Here is an 18,257-nt window from a genome sequence, read left to right as displayed (position 1 = left end):
AGCCTTTTCAGGCTCGACCCAAGGTGCCCCACTTGGCACATGTGCTGCTGTCCCCCAGAGGATGAAGTGACTCATGGGGTCCTGCTGCTGTCCCGCCTTGGTCTGCCACAGGGGATACTATCCTGAGAGGCCCCCACAGCTGCACCCCAGTCTCTCATGCCCTTGTCCGCAGCCCTGCACACCTGAGTCTGTTCCCGCAGTTGCAGATCTTGGGCCTGGGACTGCAGAGCATGCCAGAGAACAGGCTCTGTCCCCACACCTGCAGGAAGCCTCTGGGTGGCCCTGAGCCTGCTTCCTCAGCTGGACACTGGGTGTGGAATGTCTCGTCCTGCCTCCCTGCAGGGTTGCAGTGAGGTTGAAGTGAGAGACGGAAGTTAGTGCGGTTGTGTGCCTGGAGCGGAACCAGATATGTGGTTCTGTGCCGCCCACATCTAGGCCTTCCCTCAATGGTGCCCAGTGGCCCAGCACTGGGTGCCACTGCTTCTGACCTGTGGCCTCTGACCTAGGCCCTTAGGACCATGGACACACACGACACCGCCAGCCCTGGGAGAGGTTGGGGCTGGGGTAGGTTAACACCTTGTAGGAATCCTCACCCCAGAGGCACTGTTTTGAGACACAGAAGTTTCACAGAGCCTCCCCAGAGATGACTGGGACACCAGCTGATGTTGGAACACATCCCGGCATCTCTCCACTCGCTCCCGGCCTCCCGCTGCCCGGGACTGTGCTTCCCAATAAAGCGAGCACAGCCAACATTTCCCTGAGCTCTGATCTCAGGTCTAAGATGGGCTCTGAGACCTTGCACCACCCCGTAGAGTGAGTAGGGTAGAGGAAGGGCTGTCATCTGGTTTCTCAATCCCCTCTGACTCTAGAACAGCCACATGCTGATGGCGCCAAAGTGCCAGGAGGGGAGAGGCCAGGAGCCTGCATCCACAAGTGGGCCAGGCCTCCCATCGGCGGTCGGCCTGGGGCAGTTCCTCCGTCTGTGTGAGCCTTAGTGGCACTGGCACCTGAACCTCATGGTGGCTGTGGGGAGGGCGGGGGTGGCAGGGACACACGTGGAGTGTGGCTTCCAGCCTAGCATGAGTGCTCACACGCGGGGCGTGCTTCGGTGCAAGTGAACGCTGCTCTCGGGGCTCTGCTCAGCCTGGGTGAGGGACTGCGGGAACACAGCCCTGGATCTCTGGGACCTTTTGCAGTGGGTATGTTCTGGAGCTTGGCTTCAGTACAACTCAGGGGAGAGGCACTTTTAGGGGACATAGCCTAAAACTTTAGCTTCTGAATATTCACAGCTCCCCCCACAACACTCACACACACAGGTTCACACAGGTGCACACATGCACACACAGATGCACACGCCCCTTCACACCAAGGAAGACACTGTGCCAAGCACGCAGCACTGAGAGTGGAGGGCACTATGTTAAGTGGAGCAAGCCAGGTACGGAAAGACCAACACTGCATGTTCCCACTCAGGTGGGAGCTGAAAACCTTGGTATCATGGAGGTAGACAGTAGAATAATGGCTACCAGAGGGCAGGAGCAGGAAACAAAGATAGCTTAGGCAACCAGTACAGACACACATTTAGATAGAAGAAATAAGTTCTAATATTCCATAACAGACTCAGGTGGCTATAGTTTGCAGTAATGTATTACATACTTCCAAAGAGAAAGAAGACTTGAAATGTTCCCAACACATAGAAATGATAAATGCTCGAGATTATGGACACCCCAAATACCCTTCCTTGATCATTACAACCCCGTGCATGTAAAAAATACATGTACCCCGTAACTATGTAAAATACTACATATGAATAAAAGAAAAGAATAGCTTGGGGAGAGGAAAAAAGCATAGAGAGGAAGAATGGAAGTGGCTAGACTAAGGGTCCAGGGTGAGAAGAGGGGAGGGGGCAGCCAGGATGTGAGAAACTCCAGCCTTTTAAGAAAGTAAGAGGGACCCTATGCAGCCCCAGTGCCATGAGAGATCCTGGGAGAGAGAGGAAAAGAGGGATATTTTTGCCAAAGAGCATGAATGACATTCCTTTTTGCAGCCTCTTCAAGAGACGTTGGAGAGTTTTTTGTTGTTTTTTTGTTTTGAGACAGAGTCTTGCTCTGTGACCCAAGCTTGGAGTGCAGTGGCACGATTTTGGCTCACTGCAACCTCCACCTCGCAGGTTCAAGCGATTCTCCTGCCTCAGCCTCCTGAGTAGCTGGGATTACAGGTGTACACCACCATGCCCAGCTAATGTTTGTATTTTTAGTAGAGACAGAGTTTCACGATGTTGGCCAGGCTGGTCTTGAACTCCTGACCAGTCTCAAGTGATCTGCATGCCTCAACGTCTCAAAGTGCTGGGATTACAGGGTTTAGCCACCGCACCCAGCCTGCTACCCAGCTTTCTAATGTGGCCCATGCCTGCCCCCCAGGCAGCACACAGAGAGAGGCCATCTGCCTCTGGCCTCATGTGTGCAAAAGCTGGATGCACTCCTCAGGAGGGGCAGCCACACAGCATGTACACCTTTCCTGAGCTGATGCACAGTCCTTCCCTCCACTCAAACTCCAGCCATGGGCTCTGAGACCTTGCACCCTGCCCTGTCACCCAGGAGCCCCTGAGAGCTGCAGCTACGATGGAGGCCTAGTGGCTCCCAGCTCACACCCGTGGCCTCACTGCAGCCAGGCTCTGATGTGTGTGTCATCTTCCTGTGCACCCACTCATGTGTCCGGGCCTGGGCAGCAGCTGGGTCCCTTCCCACTCCCGAGTGTTCTTTCTGTGTCCTGCACTGAGGATGCCCAGCAATGAGGAGACCCAACAGAGCCACGGGAGGCCTGACACCACTGTGGCCTCATAAAAGACCCCCGGGGAAGGGGGACGCAGGGGTCAATGAGTATTGACCCACCCTGCCCCCCTTCAGGGGTGTGTGCACAGAGTACGTCTGTCCAGCTCCCCAAAAGGGACTATGGGAGGAGCATCAGAAGGTGGCCCCATGGGGTAACTAGCCATCCTCCAACACCGCCAGCCCCACCACAGCAGAGTGGGGACAACAGGGCAGGAGGGGACAAAGTCTCCTGCACAGCCAGACATGAACAGGGTCAGGCCTCCGTTCAATTTCAAAGGGAAGAGCGGTCTAGGGCAGGATTCTAGCACACTGTCGGAATCTAGCACACTGTCGGAATTCTAGGACCCCTTCTGGATCCTGGAGTCTGCAGTTCTGGAAACTTCCAAAGCAGGGATTTGCCTTCACTTGACTAACTTTGCTTTGCTTTAAGTGTGCATCATTAGGAGTTAGAGTGAGCCGTGTGCTGCCATTCCATGACTCATCTCAATGCAATTCTCCCTCATCCAGGGAGGCAGCCCGGAGAGGCCCGTTTCTCAGATGGGAACACTGAGGCTCAGCTCACAGGACCCACGAGGCCGTAATGTGCAGGTCTGCCCAGGTCTGCCCAGGTCTGCCCTGCTGTTACTCAGACCTCAGCATTACCCCTGAGAGCGCCTGGCGGGGGCATGGCCCCCCGAGCATCAAGTGCAGGCTAAAGCCCTGGCCCAGACGTGTGGACAAGCACACATTCCCATGACCTTCTGCAGATGATTCTGGGGACCGATGAGCTCTCAGAAGCTCATCCGTGGACCTCAAATTAAGAAACTCAGCTTCCTGGAAAACTGGGACAAAAACAGCCCTCAGGGCCCATCATGCATGAGTCCCAGGGATCTGCCAGGAGGTGGAGGAGGGGCTCGAGCCAGCCCCCTGCCTCTGCCAGCCTTGGCAGGGGGGTTTCTTTCTGAGGCAGCACGTGGGCTTCTATTTTTTAACCTACTCAACAAAAATGGAGACTATTTTTAGCTCAGCAAGCTGCAGGGCATCACAATTAGCAACTGAAAATTACACATCTCGCCTGTCTCCCCTCTCTTGGCTGGCGGAGAAAGCGTGCTCCTGGAGGGAGCCGGGGGCAGCCCTGTGCCATGACACTGGTAGGCCTCAGGAGGGGAGGGACCCACGCACCTACCTGGGCTGGGCTGGATGCATGCCATGGACCCAACAGAATGGGCCGTTTGCCCTTCAAGGGATAACCGGCCAGTTCTCCGAAATTATCGGCACTGGGGTGGGGAAGGAGGTGGGTGTTCCTGGAGCCCTATTCTTTGGGCTCGATGCATGCCATGGACCCAACAGAAAGGGCCCTTTGCCCTTCAAGGGATAACCTACCAGTTCTCTGAAATTATCGGCACTGGGCTGGGGAAGGAGGTGGGTGTTCCCGGAGCCCTATTCTTTGCCCATTCATTCATTCATTCATTCACAAGTGGTAATGATCCCTACTGGAGATACACCAGGGAAAAAAAACAGGGCTCTCTGGCCCCAGAGAGCACCCCACAGAGCCTGTGTGGTGCCACACATAATGGCCACAGATGGCAACATGATATTACGGGTTAAGAGAGAATCAGTGCTCCAACAGAGGAGAGAGAAGGTCAGGAATATGAGTGGGAAAGCAGTAACCTCTGTCTGGGCTGTGAGGTTGGCCTCCCTGCGGAGGTGAGGCCTCAGCCGACTGGAAGGAGCTTCTGGGAAAGGACTAGCGGAGTGAGTGAACAGAAGGGCTGGCGCCAAGGCCTGGGAGCTTTGGCCCATTAGTTCTCTGGCAAACGCTCCCTGGGGCACCTCCTGGCTGGCTCACTCGCTCCAAAACATGCACTGACTGATGATGTGTGTGTCGGCTCTGCTAAACCTGGACCTGTGATGTGCCAGGGTCAGGGTCCCCAGCAGTGCCAGGCTGCCCCCCAACCTGGCCTGGTCCCCACCCTGCCAGGAGCAGGGGCGCTGGAGCCACCAGCACCCCGGGCACATCCCACCGCCACCACCATTGTCATCGGTACTCAGGGTCTGTGCCTACAGTGGGTGGGCCGCCTGCCCCACTCTGCGAGGGTCTGGGCTCCTCCCACCAGGACATCGGGAATGAGGCTCCCCTCCCCAGGAGGCTCTCCCAGGATGTAGCAGATGGTTCCTGATTCCCTTGGGGGACCATCTTGTGGGGGTCCTCACCTTACATAGCGGGGAGGGCTCAGCAGGGAGTCAGGTGCAATTTGTAAGTGAAGTGCTTGTTTGAGTGTATGGGAGGCAGACACCACGGTTACAAGATTCCTCGTGCAAATGCACATCTTTTGCCAAACCTTCAGTGGGCCCTTTGCCTCAGTGAGGATTTTGACCCCCTCCTGGATAGGAGACAGTGCTAGGTAGCCGGCCCAGGGGCTGCCCCCACCCAGAGAAGGCCGTCGGGATGTGGCAGTAGGCCACATCACAGGGAAGAAGCTGCCCGCCTTGGGGAAGGTAGAGGGCTGAGTGTGCCCACTTGGCTTGAAGGCTCAGTCACCCTCAGGGACGAAAGAAAGCGGGACACTGCTCCTGATGGGATAGGAACCTGCATGGGGTGGCAGAGGAGGGGGAAGGAGGTTAGGGGCCTCCTCCACGCAGCATGCAGCAAGGACAGACCTCACCCCATCTCCCTCCCGAGCTCCATCAGCATTGGTCAGATGGCGGAGGCAGCTGCACCTCCTTTGCCACTCACCCTTCCCAACTTACACACCCTTCCCCATCCTCTGACCCTGCCAGTCCAGAGCTGCATTCCCAGACCAGTAAAAAGAGGCCTCTGGGGTCCCACCTGCACTGAGAGGCACGGTGGAGGGAGAGAAATGAGGTAGGGGCCACCCTCACTTCCTGGATGTCACTCACCGGCAGGGGAGCCCAAGTGAGGAGAGCCGATGGCCCACAGACCCAGTGGGGCTGCTGTACCCTCAGCTGGCGGAGCGCGCTGGGACCCGGCCCATCCCAGCATAAGGCTGGGGGACCTGTATGGAGCTGAGAGGAGGGGTGCCTGCCCCAGGCAGCTCCCAGCCCTTCCATCCCCTTTTGGCTCCCACTTCTCTATCACCCCTGTCCTGGTGACCTGTGTCCCTCGCTCATGCTCCCTCTTCCCACACCAGGGCTACGGTGCTCTCTCCAAGCTGGCACTGCAGTCCCAGGCGCTGGACAACCCATCTCAGCGCCTCCATCCCCACTGCACCTAGGCCCTCCCGGCTCTGTGGAAGAAGGCTGGGTGGCCAGCCACAGACCAGCCCCTCCACCACCCCCAGGTCCTCCCAGCTCTGTGGAAGAAGGCCAGGTGACCGGCCATTGCCCAACCCCTCTGGACATCGTCTATCCACAATGTGCAGGTGAGTGACACCTGCCTGGGAGAGTCTGGGGCTTTGTCTCCACCATTTCTGAGATTCTAGTGCCTGCTAGAGGGACTAAAGCCAGGACTCTAGAAGCCACACCCTGACTCTGCCCAGGTTGGCCCCCGGCCTGCCCTCAACAGCAGGTGGGTCACATCAGAGCCCCTTCCCTCAACCGGCATGCATCCACCTCCTACTCCCTGACCCAGGGCAGGAAGGGATCTCCCCCAACCACCCAGCCAACACTCATATGTCCTCCCCACCCCCAAACCCCAGCTCTCAGACCGTCCTGACTGCGCTGAAACGTGTCTCCCTTGACTCCAAGGAGCCCTTGTCCAATCTGCTGAGGCCAGCACAGCAGATGGGCAGGGGCCGGCTGCAGGCCCAGGCTGGATCTAGGCATAGGCTGGGTGTCCAGTGGTAAGGGAGTGGGCCCCACTCCAGCTGGGAGCCGGCACCCTCCTCTGTGAGATGCCACCTCCAGCACCTTCTTCCCAGGTGACCGTGAGCACTAAGTGAAGCCACGAAGCTCAGGACAGGCTCAATGCCTGGTGGGCTCTGATGGCATCGGCACTGCAGAGCACTAGCAGTCCTATAGGTTATCCAGCTGCCTCCCTAGACACACAGCTCTTGGGAGCTGGTGCCGCCCCCTCCCTCATCCCACTTCTGAGTCCTCACCTCCCATGCAAGGGACAGCCAGTGCACCTGCTGCAGACAGCAACAAGCGAGCAGAAGCTGCCTCCTGCTTCTAGGCAGGTGGACCCATTGACCTGGTTGCACTGTCCTGTCCCAGGCATGGGGGACTCAGAGCTGGCTCTGGTCTAGGGGTGGGTGGCGTTGGGGGTGACACTCCCCTGCAAGTCACCTCTCCAGTCCTCACCCTCCTCTCTCTCAACTCCTGTGGCCTCTGCAGCAGCACAGTCCTTGGGAGCACATGCTGGTCCCATTCCTGCAGCAGGGCAGGGAGCTCCCTACAGCCCCTGCCTCTCCATCCTCCAGGCCAGGCAGGCATCAGAAGGCAGGAGCCACACTGTTTCACATAAGCCAAACTTCAAGTGCTGTGAAGAAGGGCTGGATTTACCTTGGTGAACCTTCCAGGCTGGCCAGGGCAGTCCCGGGACCTGGCCAAGGGCCGCAGGCCGGACTCCAACAAGGAGGCGGCTGCCATGGGAACCAGCAGGACAGCACCTCGCAAGGGCGCCCGCTCCAGAGGCCCGGCCACAGGCGCGACGCAGATGATTAAAGCTTTGTTACAGACACATGATTCATTTTTTCCTTCTGAATTCCCTTCTATTACCCAATACAATTTGAATTGACTGAAGGAATCTGGCCATCTCCTCTTCACACTCCTCAGATTCTGCCCAGTCTCCCTTTTCCCTTTCTGTCTAGTCAGCTTCTTCTGGGCCTGCTCAGGGCACAGAATGTCATTGTCCACGAAGAACCATTCCATTCTTGAGACTCAAGAGGCCCACGGATGCAGGAGGTGGGACTTCAGGGAACCCCTGCCCTTTCCCAGCAGGCGCTGGCAGCCTGGCTTCCCACTCCGGCTGCCTGGGGGTCCCTGTACCCCCTCCCCTTGGCCTCGCTCCCTCTTGGGTTGATACCATCAGATTCTGCAGGGGTAACAGGAGCCTCCTGCAGATGGGTGGGTAGCCCTAGGCCTCCCAGGGGCAGAGCTGGGCACAGGCTTGGATGGGGTCATGTGCAAACTCAGGCAACCTTGGTGGTCAGTTCTGTCCTTTCCAGGGAGACCCTCAGGGTGCCATGGAGGAGGGGGCTGGGAAGCAGTGTGCAGATTCCACCCCAAGTGAAATCAGCCCTCTGGGGTCCCTGTCCTAGATGGGTTGTCCACTGACGATGGCAAGACAGAGTAGGGTGTCCTGCTGCTCATCAGTTCTGGGCAGTGGCCAGGGCACCTGCCGGCTCCAGTAGGAAGGCACCAGTAACCTGTCCTGCCCAGGCCCACTCGGGCACACTGCCCACATCCAGCCAGCCCTGGAGTCAGCCCCGAAGCAGCAGCCCATGACCAAGAGAGAGAGACAGTGAGCGGGCGGGGTCAGGGCTGAGGGCCTCCAGAGGTGGGAAGGGATGGCCAGCCGCGCAGGACATAAACAGACCTGTTCCAGGTGAGCTGCAGCCTCTGCCCTCCACAGCCAACTAGGGTGCTGGAATATAGAATAAAAACCATATGGTTCTTTTAAATGATAACTAATTAGGCTGAGCAAAGATCTTTCCTTTGTGTTTCAAAACAAATAAAAATCCATTTCCCTCAGCTGAATTGTCATCCTCCTGGCAGATGACTGTGGGAGCAGGGAGCTCTCTCTGGGCCAGTCATGGGGGTAAGGGCAGGGGCACCCAGCTCCCTGCTGGGTCACAGAGCCATGGGCATGCTCAGCCCAGCAGCCTCTGGGAAACAGCACCCAGACACACGTCCTGACTGTGGACGTGTGTGGACACAAGCATGCTCCCCATGCTGTGGACACAAGCAGCTCTCCTGTCACATGCTGTGTATCTGTCCCCTGGCCCTGGGGGCTGGTAACCGGTGGTTAGACACTGGGCAGACCAGTACACAGGAATGTGTAATAACGTGTTGTGGTCCTTAGGGTCTCAAAATAAACGGCCAGGCACAGTGGCTCACACTTGTAATCCCGGCACTTTAGGAAGCTGAGGTGGGAGGATTGCTTGAGCCCAGGAATTCAAGACCAGCCTGGAAAACACAGGGAGATCCCTGTCTCTACAAAAAAATTAACCAGGGACAGTGGCATGCACCTGTAGTCCCAGCTACTCAGGAGGCTGAGGTAGGGGGATTGCTTGAGCCCAGGAGGTAAAGGATGCAGTGTGCCAAGATCGTACCACTGCACCCCTGGGTGACAGAGCCTGGGCAACAGAGCAAGACCCTATCTCACCAGGTGTGGTGGCTCACTCCTGTAATCCCCACACGATGGGAGGCCGAGGCAGGTAGATCACTTGAGGTCAGGAGTTCGAGACCAGCCTAACCAACATGGTGAAACCCCATCTCTATTAAAAGTACAAAAAATTAGCCAGGCGTGGTGGTGCATGCCTGTAATCTCAGCTACTCCAGAGGCTGAGGCATGAGAATTGCTTGAACCCAGGAGGTGGAGGTTGCAGTGAGCTGAGATCACACCACTGCACTCCAGCCTAGATGACACAACAAGACTCTGTCTTAAAAAAAAAAAAAAAAAAAAAAAAAGGAGTACTTACGACAAGCAACTCAGCTTAGAGTGAAGTTGCTGAGCCCTCAGCGTGCAGAGTGACAAGCATAGGTGTGGTGGACTGCAATGATCAGGTGATATCTGCTGTGGCCAGGCACCCCTTTGCCAGACCCAACAAGAAAGTGATGCCAAAAGCCAAAAGGCAGCTGAAGATGATGGGCAGGGACACTCCTGCAGAGGGCCATAAATACAAAGAAGCTGCTCATGACCAACTCCTTTCCGGGGAGACCCTCAGGGTGCCATGGAGGAGGGGGCTGGGAAGCAGTGTGCAGTTCTGCGGAAGCACTGCCCTCGAGAACTCCAAGGCCTCTTTTCCTCTGGAGGCCACCAGATGCCCTGCTGGGAGAAGAGCAGAGATCCCATCCCTCCACCCGGGGGTCTACGCTCCCTCTGCTCTGAGGGAACATGGACCTCGGGCAGTCAGCAGCTGGTCTCCCCCTCCCCCCACACTGTGGTTCGCTCCCGCCTCTCTTATGACTGCCTGGGTGTGTGGAATATATTTGCATGATCGTTGGTGTGTGAAAGCGTCCCAATAAACCATGAATTTGTAAGCATTTAATTGGCTACTGAGTCATCCTGAAACCTCCCTGCATCAATTAGTGCCACTAGGCTGATTCGAACCTAAGGCAGACACAGCCACCTCCATGCCTCCCCAGGGTGGCTCTCCTGCTGCTCCCCCTTCTCCAGATGAAGGAACAGAGGCCCAAAGGGCCTCAGTCACCAGCGCCAGTCGGGGAAAGTGGGATTGGAGGAGCTGGGATTGGAACCGTGTCTGACGCGCCACCCAGGGCAACCAGCGCAGGGCTCAAGGGGAGGGAGAATGGTGTGACACGGTGACAGCAGGGGGAGCCAGCCAGGCCTGTGGGATGGACAGGGCCTGATCCAGGAGGAGCTGCCCTTGCTGCATTTGCGAGCTAGGCTGCAAGCGCAGGGCAGCGAGGTGGGATGGGGGAAATCAGGTCGGGGTCCAAGGGGCCTGTGCTGGATTCCAGCCCCCACAAAACTGCCCACAAGCCTCACCACTAATGAGTGCCGTGGGCAGAGGGCCTCCCACCTGCTGGGCCCTGTGACACCTTCTGGGGGCTTCTGAGGCCCTGCTCACCACTTCCCAGATGAGATACAGGTGTGGGGCTGAGGACAGGGCAGAGCTGGAAGCAGCCCAGGCCTCCTGCCTGCAAGTTGGCCCTTCCTGTCCGTGTGGCCCAGGCACAGGGAGGGGCCAGGATACTGTGATTTATAAGAAGACATACAGTCATGCGTCCATTCGCGATGGGGATACTTCCTGAGAAATGCATCTGAGGCGATTTTGTCATTGTGCAAACCCCACAGAGTGACTTAACACAGACCAGGATGGGACAGCCCACTACATACCCAGGTTCCGTGGTACAGCCTATTGCTCCCGGGCTCCCAACCTGCATAGTGTGTGACCGCACTGAATACTGGAGGCAAATGTAACACAATGGTAAGGATTTCTACAGCTAAACATAGAAAAGGCCCAGTGACAATATTGTATTATGAATCTCAGGGGACCACTATGTGGTGCATGACGCTGTCTTTTTTCCCAGCACACTCTCCTAACACTAAAGTGGTAAATGTGTGCTGTGTGCTGATGGACTCCTGGACAGCCTGGCTGGGGGCTGGTTGTCAGGGGAACCAACCATGTGATGAGGACTTTCACTCCCACCCCAGCTCTAGGGAGGAGAGAGAGGCTGAAGGTTGGGTCCATCACCAACGGCCAATGATGCAGTCAGTCACGCCCACGTAACCAGGCCTCCACAAAATTCCAAAAGGAGCGGGTTTGGAGCCTCTGGATAGGTGAGCAGGTAGAGGGCCCTGGAATGCAGTGCCTGGAAGGATGGGGAAGCTCCACGCTCCTTCTCACATTCCTTGCCCTGAGCATCCCTTCCTCTGACTGTTCATCTGTGACCACTGTAAAAACCTGTATAGTAAGTGGGTAAATGGAAGCAAGTGCTTCCCTGAATTATGTGAGCCGCTCTAGCAAATTAATTGAATCTGAGAAGTGAGTCCTGGGAGCGCTGATTTGCTGGGTAAGTCAGAAGCATAGGCCACAACCTGACACTTGCAAATGGTATCTGAAGTCGAGGGAGGGGGGCAGCCTTGTGGGACCAAGTTCTCAACCTGTGGGATCTGACTCTGCCTCCAATATTGTCCAAATTGAATTACAGGGCACCCAGCTGCTGTCTTAATGTTAGAGAATCTGGTGTCAGAATGTTGTGCTGAATGGCTGAGAGTGGAGAGTAAGAAAAACACTTTATTTTTTTTTTTTTTTCTCTAACCCTATTAGAGGTAAACTCCCAAGAACACAAAGCTATGCCCAGGAAATACAGTGAGCACCTCTTCATGCTGGATTCACAACCAGAAATTGCCCAGCAAGTGGTAGATGCCCAAGGGATGAAAATACTGCAATGCACGCTCTCTGGATAGGGGACCAACATATGTGAAAAACTGTGTCTAGAAACAGAAAGGCACATTCTACTGTCCAGAGTCTCTACCACATGGTAATATGCTATACCACCAATGAAACCCCATAAAGTCCCCAAACAGAAGTGTGCAGGTGAGAGAATGACATGAGCTACAGTTGGATATTAATGTACAATGTACTATAGTTGGATATTAATACATAACTGATAAGCCAAAAAAAATACGCACTTCATAAAAAAATTCCCTAAATCATGCCTGTGTTAAAGATTCAAGCTCCAATTAGAGATGTCAGAAAAATAACCTTTATAGGAAACTCTGGTTGGAATTTGATATGGCCAAAGCTGTACTCAGAGAAAAGATCATAGATTTCAATAACATACTGAAGTAAACACTAAGCACTTGATTCAAAAAACTTAAAAAAGAGCTTCTCAACAAAATAGCGAAACAAACTGGAAGAAGAAATTGCTAAAAGGCAAATTAGATGACTTAATCAAAAAATAAAGTAGAACTCCTTATAAACTTCAAGAGCTGATTCTTTGAAAACACAGATTTCAAGGATAACCCTCTTGCAATTCTAATCAACAAAAGGAAAGAAGAAAGGGAGGGAGGGCCAGGCACCCTGGATCATGCCTGTAATCCCAGGACTTTGGGGGGCTCTAGTGACACCCTGTCTCTATTTCTTTAAAAAAAAATTATTAAAATGTATTTAAGAAAAGAAAGGCAGGGAGAGAAGAAGGAAGAAAGGAAGGACATGAAAAATACATTGGGCATGAAAAAAGGAAATCTAACTCCAGATATGTAGAAGAAAGTTTAAAACAAACAACTACCTAAATCTATGGTAAATGATCTGCAAGAACTTTGAATGGTTATATTACCTAGAAAATATAAGTAACCAAAAATAAACTAAAAATGTTTAGAAACCAAAAAGACCAATGACCATAGTACAAATTAAGTTGACAGCCAACTAACCCTCTAGAAAAAATAAAAGCAAGCCCTGGCTGAAATAGTTTCTAAAATGAATTATTTCAAGTCTTTGAGGATAAGATAATTTTATATGATATATAAACTATTTCAGCTACACAATTCATATTGAAAAGGCTTCCTATTCATTTTATAAAGCTAAAATAGCATGATTTATAAATGTGACAAATGTCTTCTAGTATAAAAATATGCATAAATTCTTACTTCTGAAAATAGTGAAAAATACCCTCAGCAACATAGCAACACATCAGTAAAATGAACTCAGCAGCATTTTTAAGCACAATAGAGCCTGACCCAGTGGGCTTTATTCCAGGAACAAGAGGATGATTTAGCTCATAAGAGTTAATAAGTCAACACATTAATAAGTCCAAGGAGGAAAGGCATTTGATGATTTTGATAGATACAGGAAAGCCTTTGATGAAACTGAATATCCATTCGTGGTGTGCACTCTTGGCAATTAATGTAGGATTCCAGCATACTGTCCATGATGACAAATACCTATTGGAAACATAGGGCTGATTTCAGACTTAGTAAAACATGAACGACCTCCTCATTAAATGAAGATCAAGCCAAGGACAACTGCTATTATTTAATGTTGCACCTTTTAGAAAACACAGTAAGATAGGAAAACTAAAGATACATTAGAAATAGAGAAGTTGGCTGCTCCTTATGTGCAAGTAATATAATTAATTTCTTGGGTTTTCCGGGAAGCCAAACTAAAAATCTGTTCAAACTAGTAAGATATCAATAATCAATTACCTAACATAAACTTAAAAAATCAATAGCTTACCTATCTACCTCCCCTGAGCACAGGTTTCTGCACATAAGTCTGTGTGGAGCTGGTATGGAGATGCCCACAGCAGTGGCAGTAGGGGGAGGTGTGCCTGTGTGTCTCTGTGTTAGTGTGTCTCTGTTTCTGTGTGTGTGTGCCTGCATGTGTCTATGTGTGTGTGCGTGTCTGTGTGTGGGGGTCTGTTGCGGGGGGGTCTCTGTGTCCGTTTCTCTCTGTGTGTCTGTGTCTTTGTGTGTGTGTGTCTTTGTGTGTGTGTGTCTTTGTCTCTCTCTGTGTCTGTGTCTGTGTGTGTGCCTGCATGTGTCTGTGTGTTTGTGTGTCTCTGTGTCTGTGTGTCTCTGTGTGTGGGTGTCTGTGTGTGGGTGTGTGTGTGTCCAGGAATCTCTCAGCTCTCTAAGCTCCATCGTCATCACCCAGGAACACGATGTCCACAGTGGGCCTGCTCTGCCAACCAGCTCAGCTACCCTGAAGCCACTTTTCCTGGTCACCCACCCAAAACACCCCACACCACTGCCCCCTCAGGCTGGGCACTCTAGGAACATGCCAGTCCCTGTTTTAAGGACATCTGTTGTATGTGGCCCCCGGGATGCCCCCAGGGAAGTCATACTCAGGTTGGGGCCAGAGTTGAAGGCTGAGCCTCCTCACCCACAGGGAGGGGGAGGGAGAGGAGGGCGGCACTCTGACGCACACTTACCGGCCCAAGGCCGGGCAGGGGTGGCTGGCGGCAGTCACAGTGACATTTGGGAAATGCCAGGGGCTGGGTTCTGGCCCAGAAGGCGGGTGTGGGCAGTGACAGGGCGGGGGTGGGGTTATTCCCCAAGCCTGAGACCACAAGATACCAGCTTTGCCAACAAAACTCCACTGGGCCAGTGGTGCCAGGGGCCACAGGGCCAGGGCCCAGCCAGCAGCAGGGGCCAGAAGAAGAAACAGGAGGCCGGGTTCGGTGGCTCATGGCTGTAATCCCAGCACTTTGGGAGGCCAAGGCGGGCAGCTCATCTGAGGTCAGGAGTTCGAGACCAGCCTGACCAACATGGAGAAACCCCATCTCTACTAAAAATACAAAATTAGCCGGGCGTGGTGGCACATGCCTGTAATCCCAGCTATTCGGGGGACTGAGGCAAGAGAATCACTTGAACCTGGGAGGTGGAGGTTGCGGTAAGATCATGTCATTGCACTCCAGCCTGGGCAACAGGAGCGAAACTCCGTCTCAAAAAAAGAAAAGAAAATAAAAAAAGAAACAGAGAAGCTGCAGGGGGTCTTGGCTGCCATCCTCCTCCAAGACCCACACCATCCATAGGCGCCCACCTGACTGTCCCCAGGTTCCCTCAGGAGCCCCCAGGCCTCGTGTTCCATCAGCCTCTGAACTCCCCTTGTCCTGGAACCCACAGGGACCCAGGCAGCCCAGAACCCACACGGTGGAGCCCTCATGACCCAGGAGCCAGCTCTGACTCCTGACCTCCTGGCTGACCTCAGGCAAGACACAGCCCCTCTGGACCTCAGTTTCCCCAGATGTAAAGCAAGAAGTAGAGAGCCTATACGGGCCACTTCCTGCCCTCATCTTTGTTCCTTCCTTTCTTCCTTCCTCCTTCCTTCCAGAACTTGTTCAGTCAAGTCAGCATCCCTTGAGGCCCTTGTGGCCTATGCCACACATTCAGAACGGAACAGCCCATGGACCTTAGTGTCTGTGGGGAAACAGACACAACTCCATGGCATGGCATGATCTCTTCAGGATTGGGGGTCCATGCCGGGTGTCAGGGAGGCACAGCGGTGGGGAACTAACTCTGTAGGGAGTAGTCACGAGGGCTTCATGGAGGAGGTGATTCTGAGATCGGCTTCCAAGGATAACCAGGGGTTTTCCAGTGGATTAAGGGGGAAAAGGGAGGTTGACATGACAGTTTGGTCTCCTTCCTCTAGTCATTCACCAGCAGTTCCCTGGAGGACGAGGCCCAAAAGCCCAAAGGTGTGGGGGATGCAGGCAGCTTCCCCTGCACTAAGTCAATTCTCATGCATCCCACCAAAGCCAGTGTGATACTCTCTCCCCCAGGCAGCCCTTCCTGACTGCCCGCCCCTCCCCCTCCAATGGATGGCACTGCTGCGGCCCATGCATCTGTGAGTGTGTGACCCTGGGTTGTGCTGTCCCCAGTGCCTCCTGCATCCTGGCCAGGCCTGGACCCCCAACACACAGAGGGGGCGGGCTAACATAAGAGGCCATGGGGCTCTGCTCTCCTTCCCCTGGCCTATGCCCCGCTGAGGGCTACAGTCCTTATCCCACCTCTCCTGAGGGAGCTGAAAGAAGGTGGCTCAAGTTAGCAGGCCCAGCAAGATGGGCTTTGGGCCTGGGCAGGCTGGGGCCCAGGGCTGTACTGTCCTGAGCCAGCAGATGCAGGCGTGGGCAGTGTGGCCAGGAGGCAGGGCAGCAAGGAGCCTGCAGGGTGGAGCAGGCCAGGCTCTGCACGAGCACATGCAGCCTAGACCTCTCCCTGGACTCTAGACTGCCCACACCCCTGCCAGGCAACACCTCCGGGGTTGGAGGTGTTGAACTGTCCCCGCTCCCACCTGCTGCACCTGCCATCTTGCCCACCTCTAAGGGCAACACCCTCCTTCCTGCGCCAGCCTGACTCTTTCCCATCTCAATGAAAACAGCCTACCCAGCACGACCTCCAGGTTCTGCCTTCAGAATACCCCGAGGATCAGTCCTTCCCTTCTCCTCCTCTGCCATCTCCCAAGGCTGGGACTCTCATCTGCCCCTGGACCACTGGGGTGGGACCCTGCTAGCTTCACCCCTCCCAGCAGCAGTCAGCAGTGCCATGGTAGCCCCATGGGGAGCACACCCTGCTCTGCTACCTCCCACTGCAGCCCAGTCACTCCCCCAGCCATGCCACCTCGCTGACCTCACTGTCCCACCTCCTCATGGGCTCTGCTCCTGATGCCCCAGTCTCCAATCTGGCCCCAACATGCAGGCAGCTTCCACTTCAAAGTTCTGCCCTGGCCTTTTCCTAGTATGCACCCCACATAGCTCCCTCCCTCCCCTCCTTCAGCAGGTCCTGTGCACATGTCTCCTCTAGCCACTGTACCTAAGGCACAGACAGCCCCCTCTTCACTGGTGGTCAGCACGCTGGGCACCAAGTGTGTCAGACCCCTGGTTGCTGGGGGAGCAGGACTGTCATTGCAGGTCCGAATGAAACTGGGTGGGGCCGTGGGATCCACCTGTCTCACAGCAGTGACTGGAGTACTGGGCTGGGGTATTTAAATGCCAGTGCAGGGCCCTCCCCCCTCCCCTACCACGTGACCCCGTTGGCCTGGGTCCCTGAATGAGGGCGGCCTGGACCAGGGCTGACACCAGTGAGTGGAAACTGCACCGTGTTGTTGTGAGCCGAGGGACTTGGGGCTGCTCTGTTGCTGCAGAATGACCTGAACTACCTTCACCGCTGAACTCCTCACAGGCCCTGCTGGCTCTCCTACATTGCTTTTTCTCTAACCCTCAGCACCAGGTGGCACTCCACCCATTTTACCTACCCATTGTGCTTGTTTCTTTCCTGTGTGGGCACCGTGAGGACAACACCCTCCTTCCTGTGGTGTTTGGTTCCCTGCTGAACCGCAGTGCCTACACACAGCAGAGGCCCAATAAATGCGTGCTAAGTGAAGGAAGGAAGGGACAGATGAGCCCTGCATCTTTCACGTGGCCAGGGCTGGCCGGGGCTCAGCTCCATGCTGTGGGCGCTCAGAATCCAGGGGGCTGCCGCACCCGAATCACACCGCCTTGCGCCTCTGGGAGTGGATCTCCATAAACAGCATGAGAAATGCCTATGCTCCACGCTCAGGTCCTCTACAGGGCCAGTTCTCCACCTGCGCCCCACAGCGCCCTCGCCCTGGAGCGTACACTCCTCAAAGCCCCACGCTGGGCTCCACTCTCCCTAAACGCACAGGCGCGCCTGGGGCTCACAAGGCACAGGCACGGCCGCCTCCCTCCCGCGTGCCATGAATAAGCGCGCCCGCGCTTCCGCAGCCCTCCGCTGCCACCACCTCACACAGACCACACACAGTGGACCACCCCTCGCCCGGCACATCCTTCTCGGAGCAACAGGTGGTTCTGCGCCCCTCAAGTAGTCCGGGCTCTTATACACCCGAAAGTGCCCGTCCCGGACAGACCCCTCCGGTGCCTGCTGCTGGGGCGCCTGTCCCCATCCCTTCCAGGCTCACAGGCTGTGCTCTCAGCGTCTGCGGGCCGCGCCGCGAAAGGCACGGCAGGAGAAGGGGCAGGCTGGGCGCCGCCCACAGGGCAGCAGGTGCTCCAGCGGGGACGCACAGAGCGAGGCGCGTGGGTCCTCAGGACGGGCTCCCTCCCGCGCGAGTCGGGATGCAGGGGACCGTCGCACCCCTCCCGAGCCCGATAACGCAAAAACCCTGCCCCGCGGTCCCGCACCTGGGCCCGCCACAGCCCTACCTGGGGCTCCAGTAACATTCTGGCCGCCGCGTCCAGCGAGCGGCAGTTCCTCTGCCCGCGACTTGAGCAAGCGCCCACTCCTGCGCCAGCCCCTGCCGCTGGGCGCCTCCGCTGGAGGGGTGGGACCCGGGACGCGGGAAACCGAGAGGCTGGGCTGGGGACCGCGGGGTCCGG

The 18,257-nt window shown here is 55.3% G+C and overlaps 1 protein-coding gene across 2 annotated transcripts in view; it reads right to left on the bottom strand.

Annotated features, from left to right (window-relative positions):
• The window catches only part of RASGEF1A (RasGEF domain family member 1A), a 70,233-nt gene that overhangs the window by 16,758 nt on the left and 35,218 nt on the right, over positions 1-18,257 (bottom strand). Inside the window, exon 1 of one of the 2 annotated variants that reach the window (XM_050804313.1) lies at positions 18,084-18,232. The exons of the other annotated variant lie outside the window; for it this stretch is intronic. Within the exon in view, the coding sequence (XP_050660270.1) occupies positions 18,084-18,101 (18 nt within the window). The 5' untranslated portion in view covers positions 18,102-18,232. Of the gene's footprint in view, positions 1-18,083; positions 18,233-18,257 lie in introns of those variants that run through there. 2 annotated transcript variants of the gene reach the window in all.

This window comes from Macaca thibetana, chromosome 9 (genome assembly GCF_024542745.1).
Source record: "Macaca thibetana thibetana isolate TM-01 chromosome 9, ASM2454274v1, whole genome shotgun sequence".
Taxonomy (NCBI): Eukaryota; Metazoa; Chordata; class Mammalia; order Primates; family Cercopithecidae; genus Macaca; species Macaca thibetana.
The sequence above is the reverse complement of the archived record's forward strand: the minus strand, read 5'-3'. Positions and strand labels throughout refer to the sequence as shown.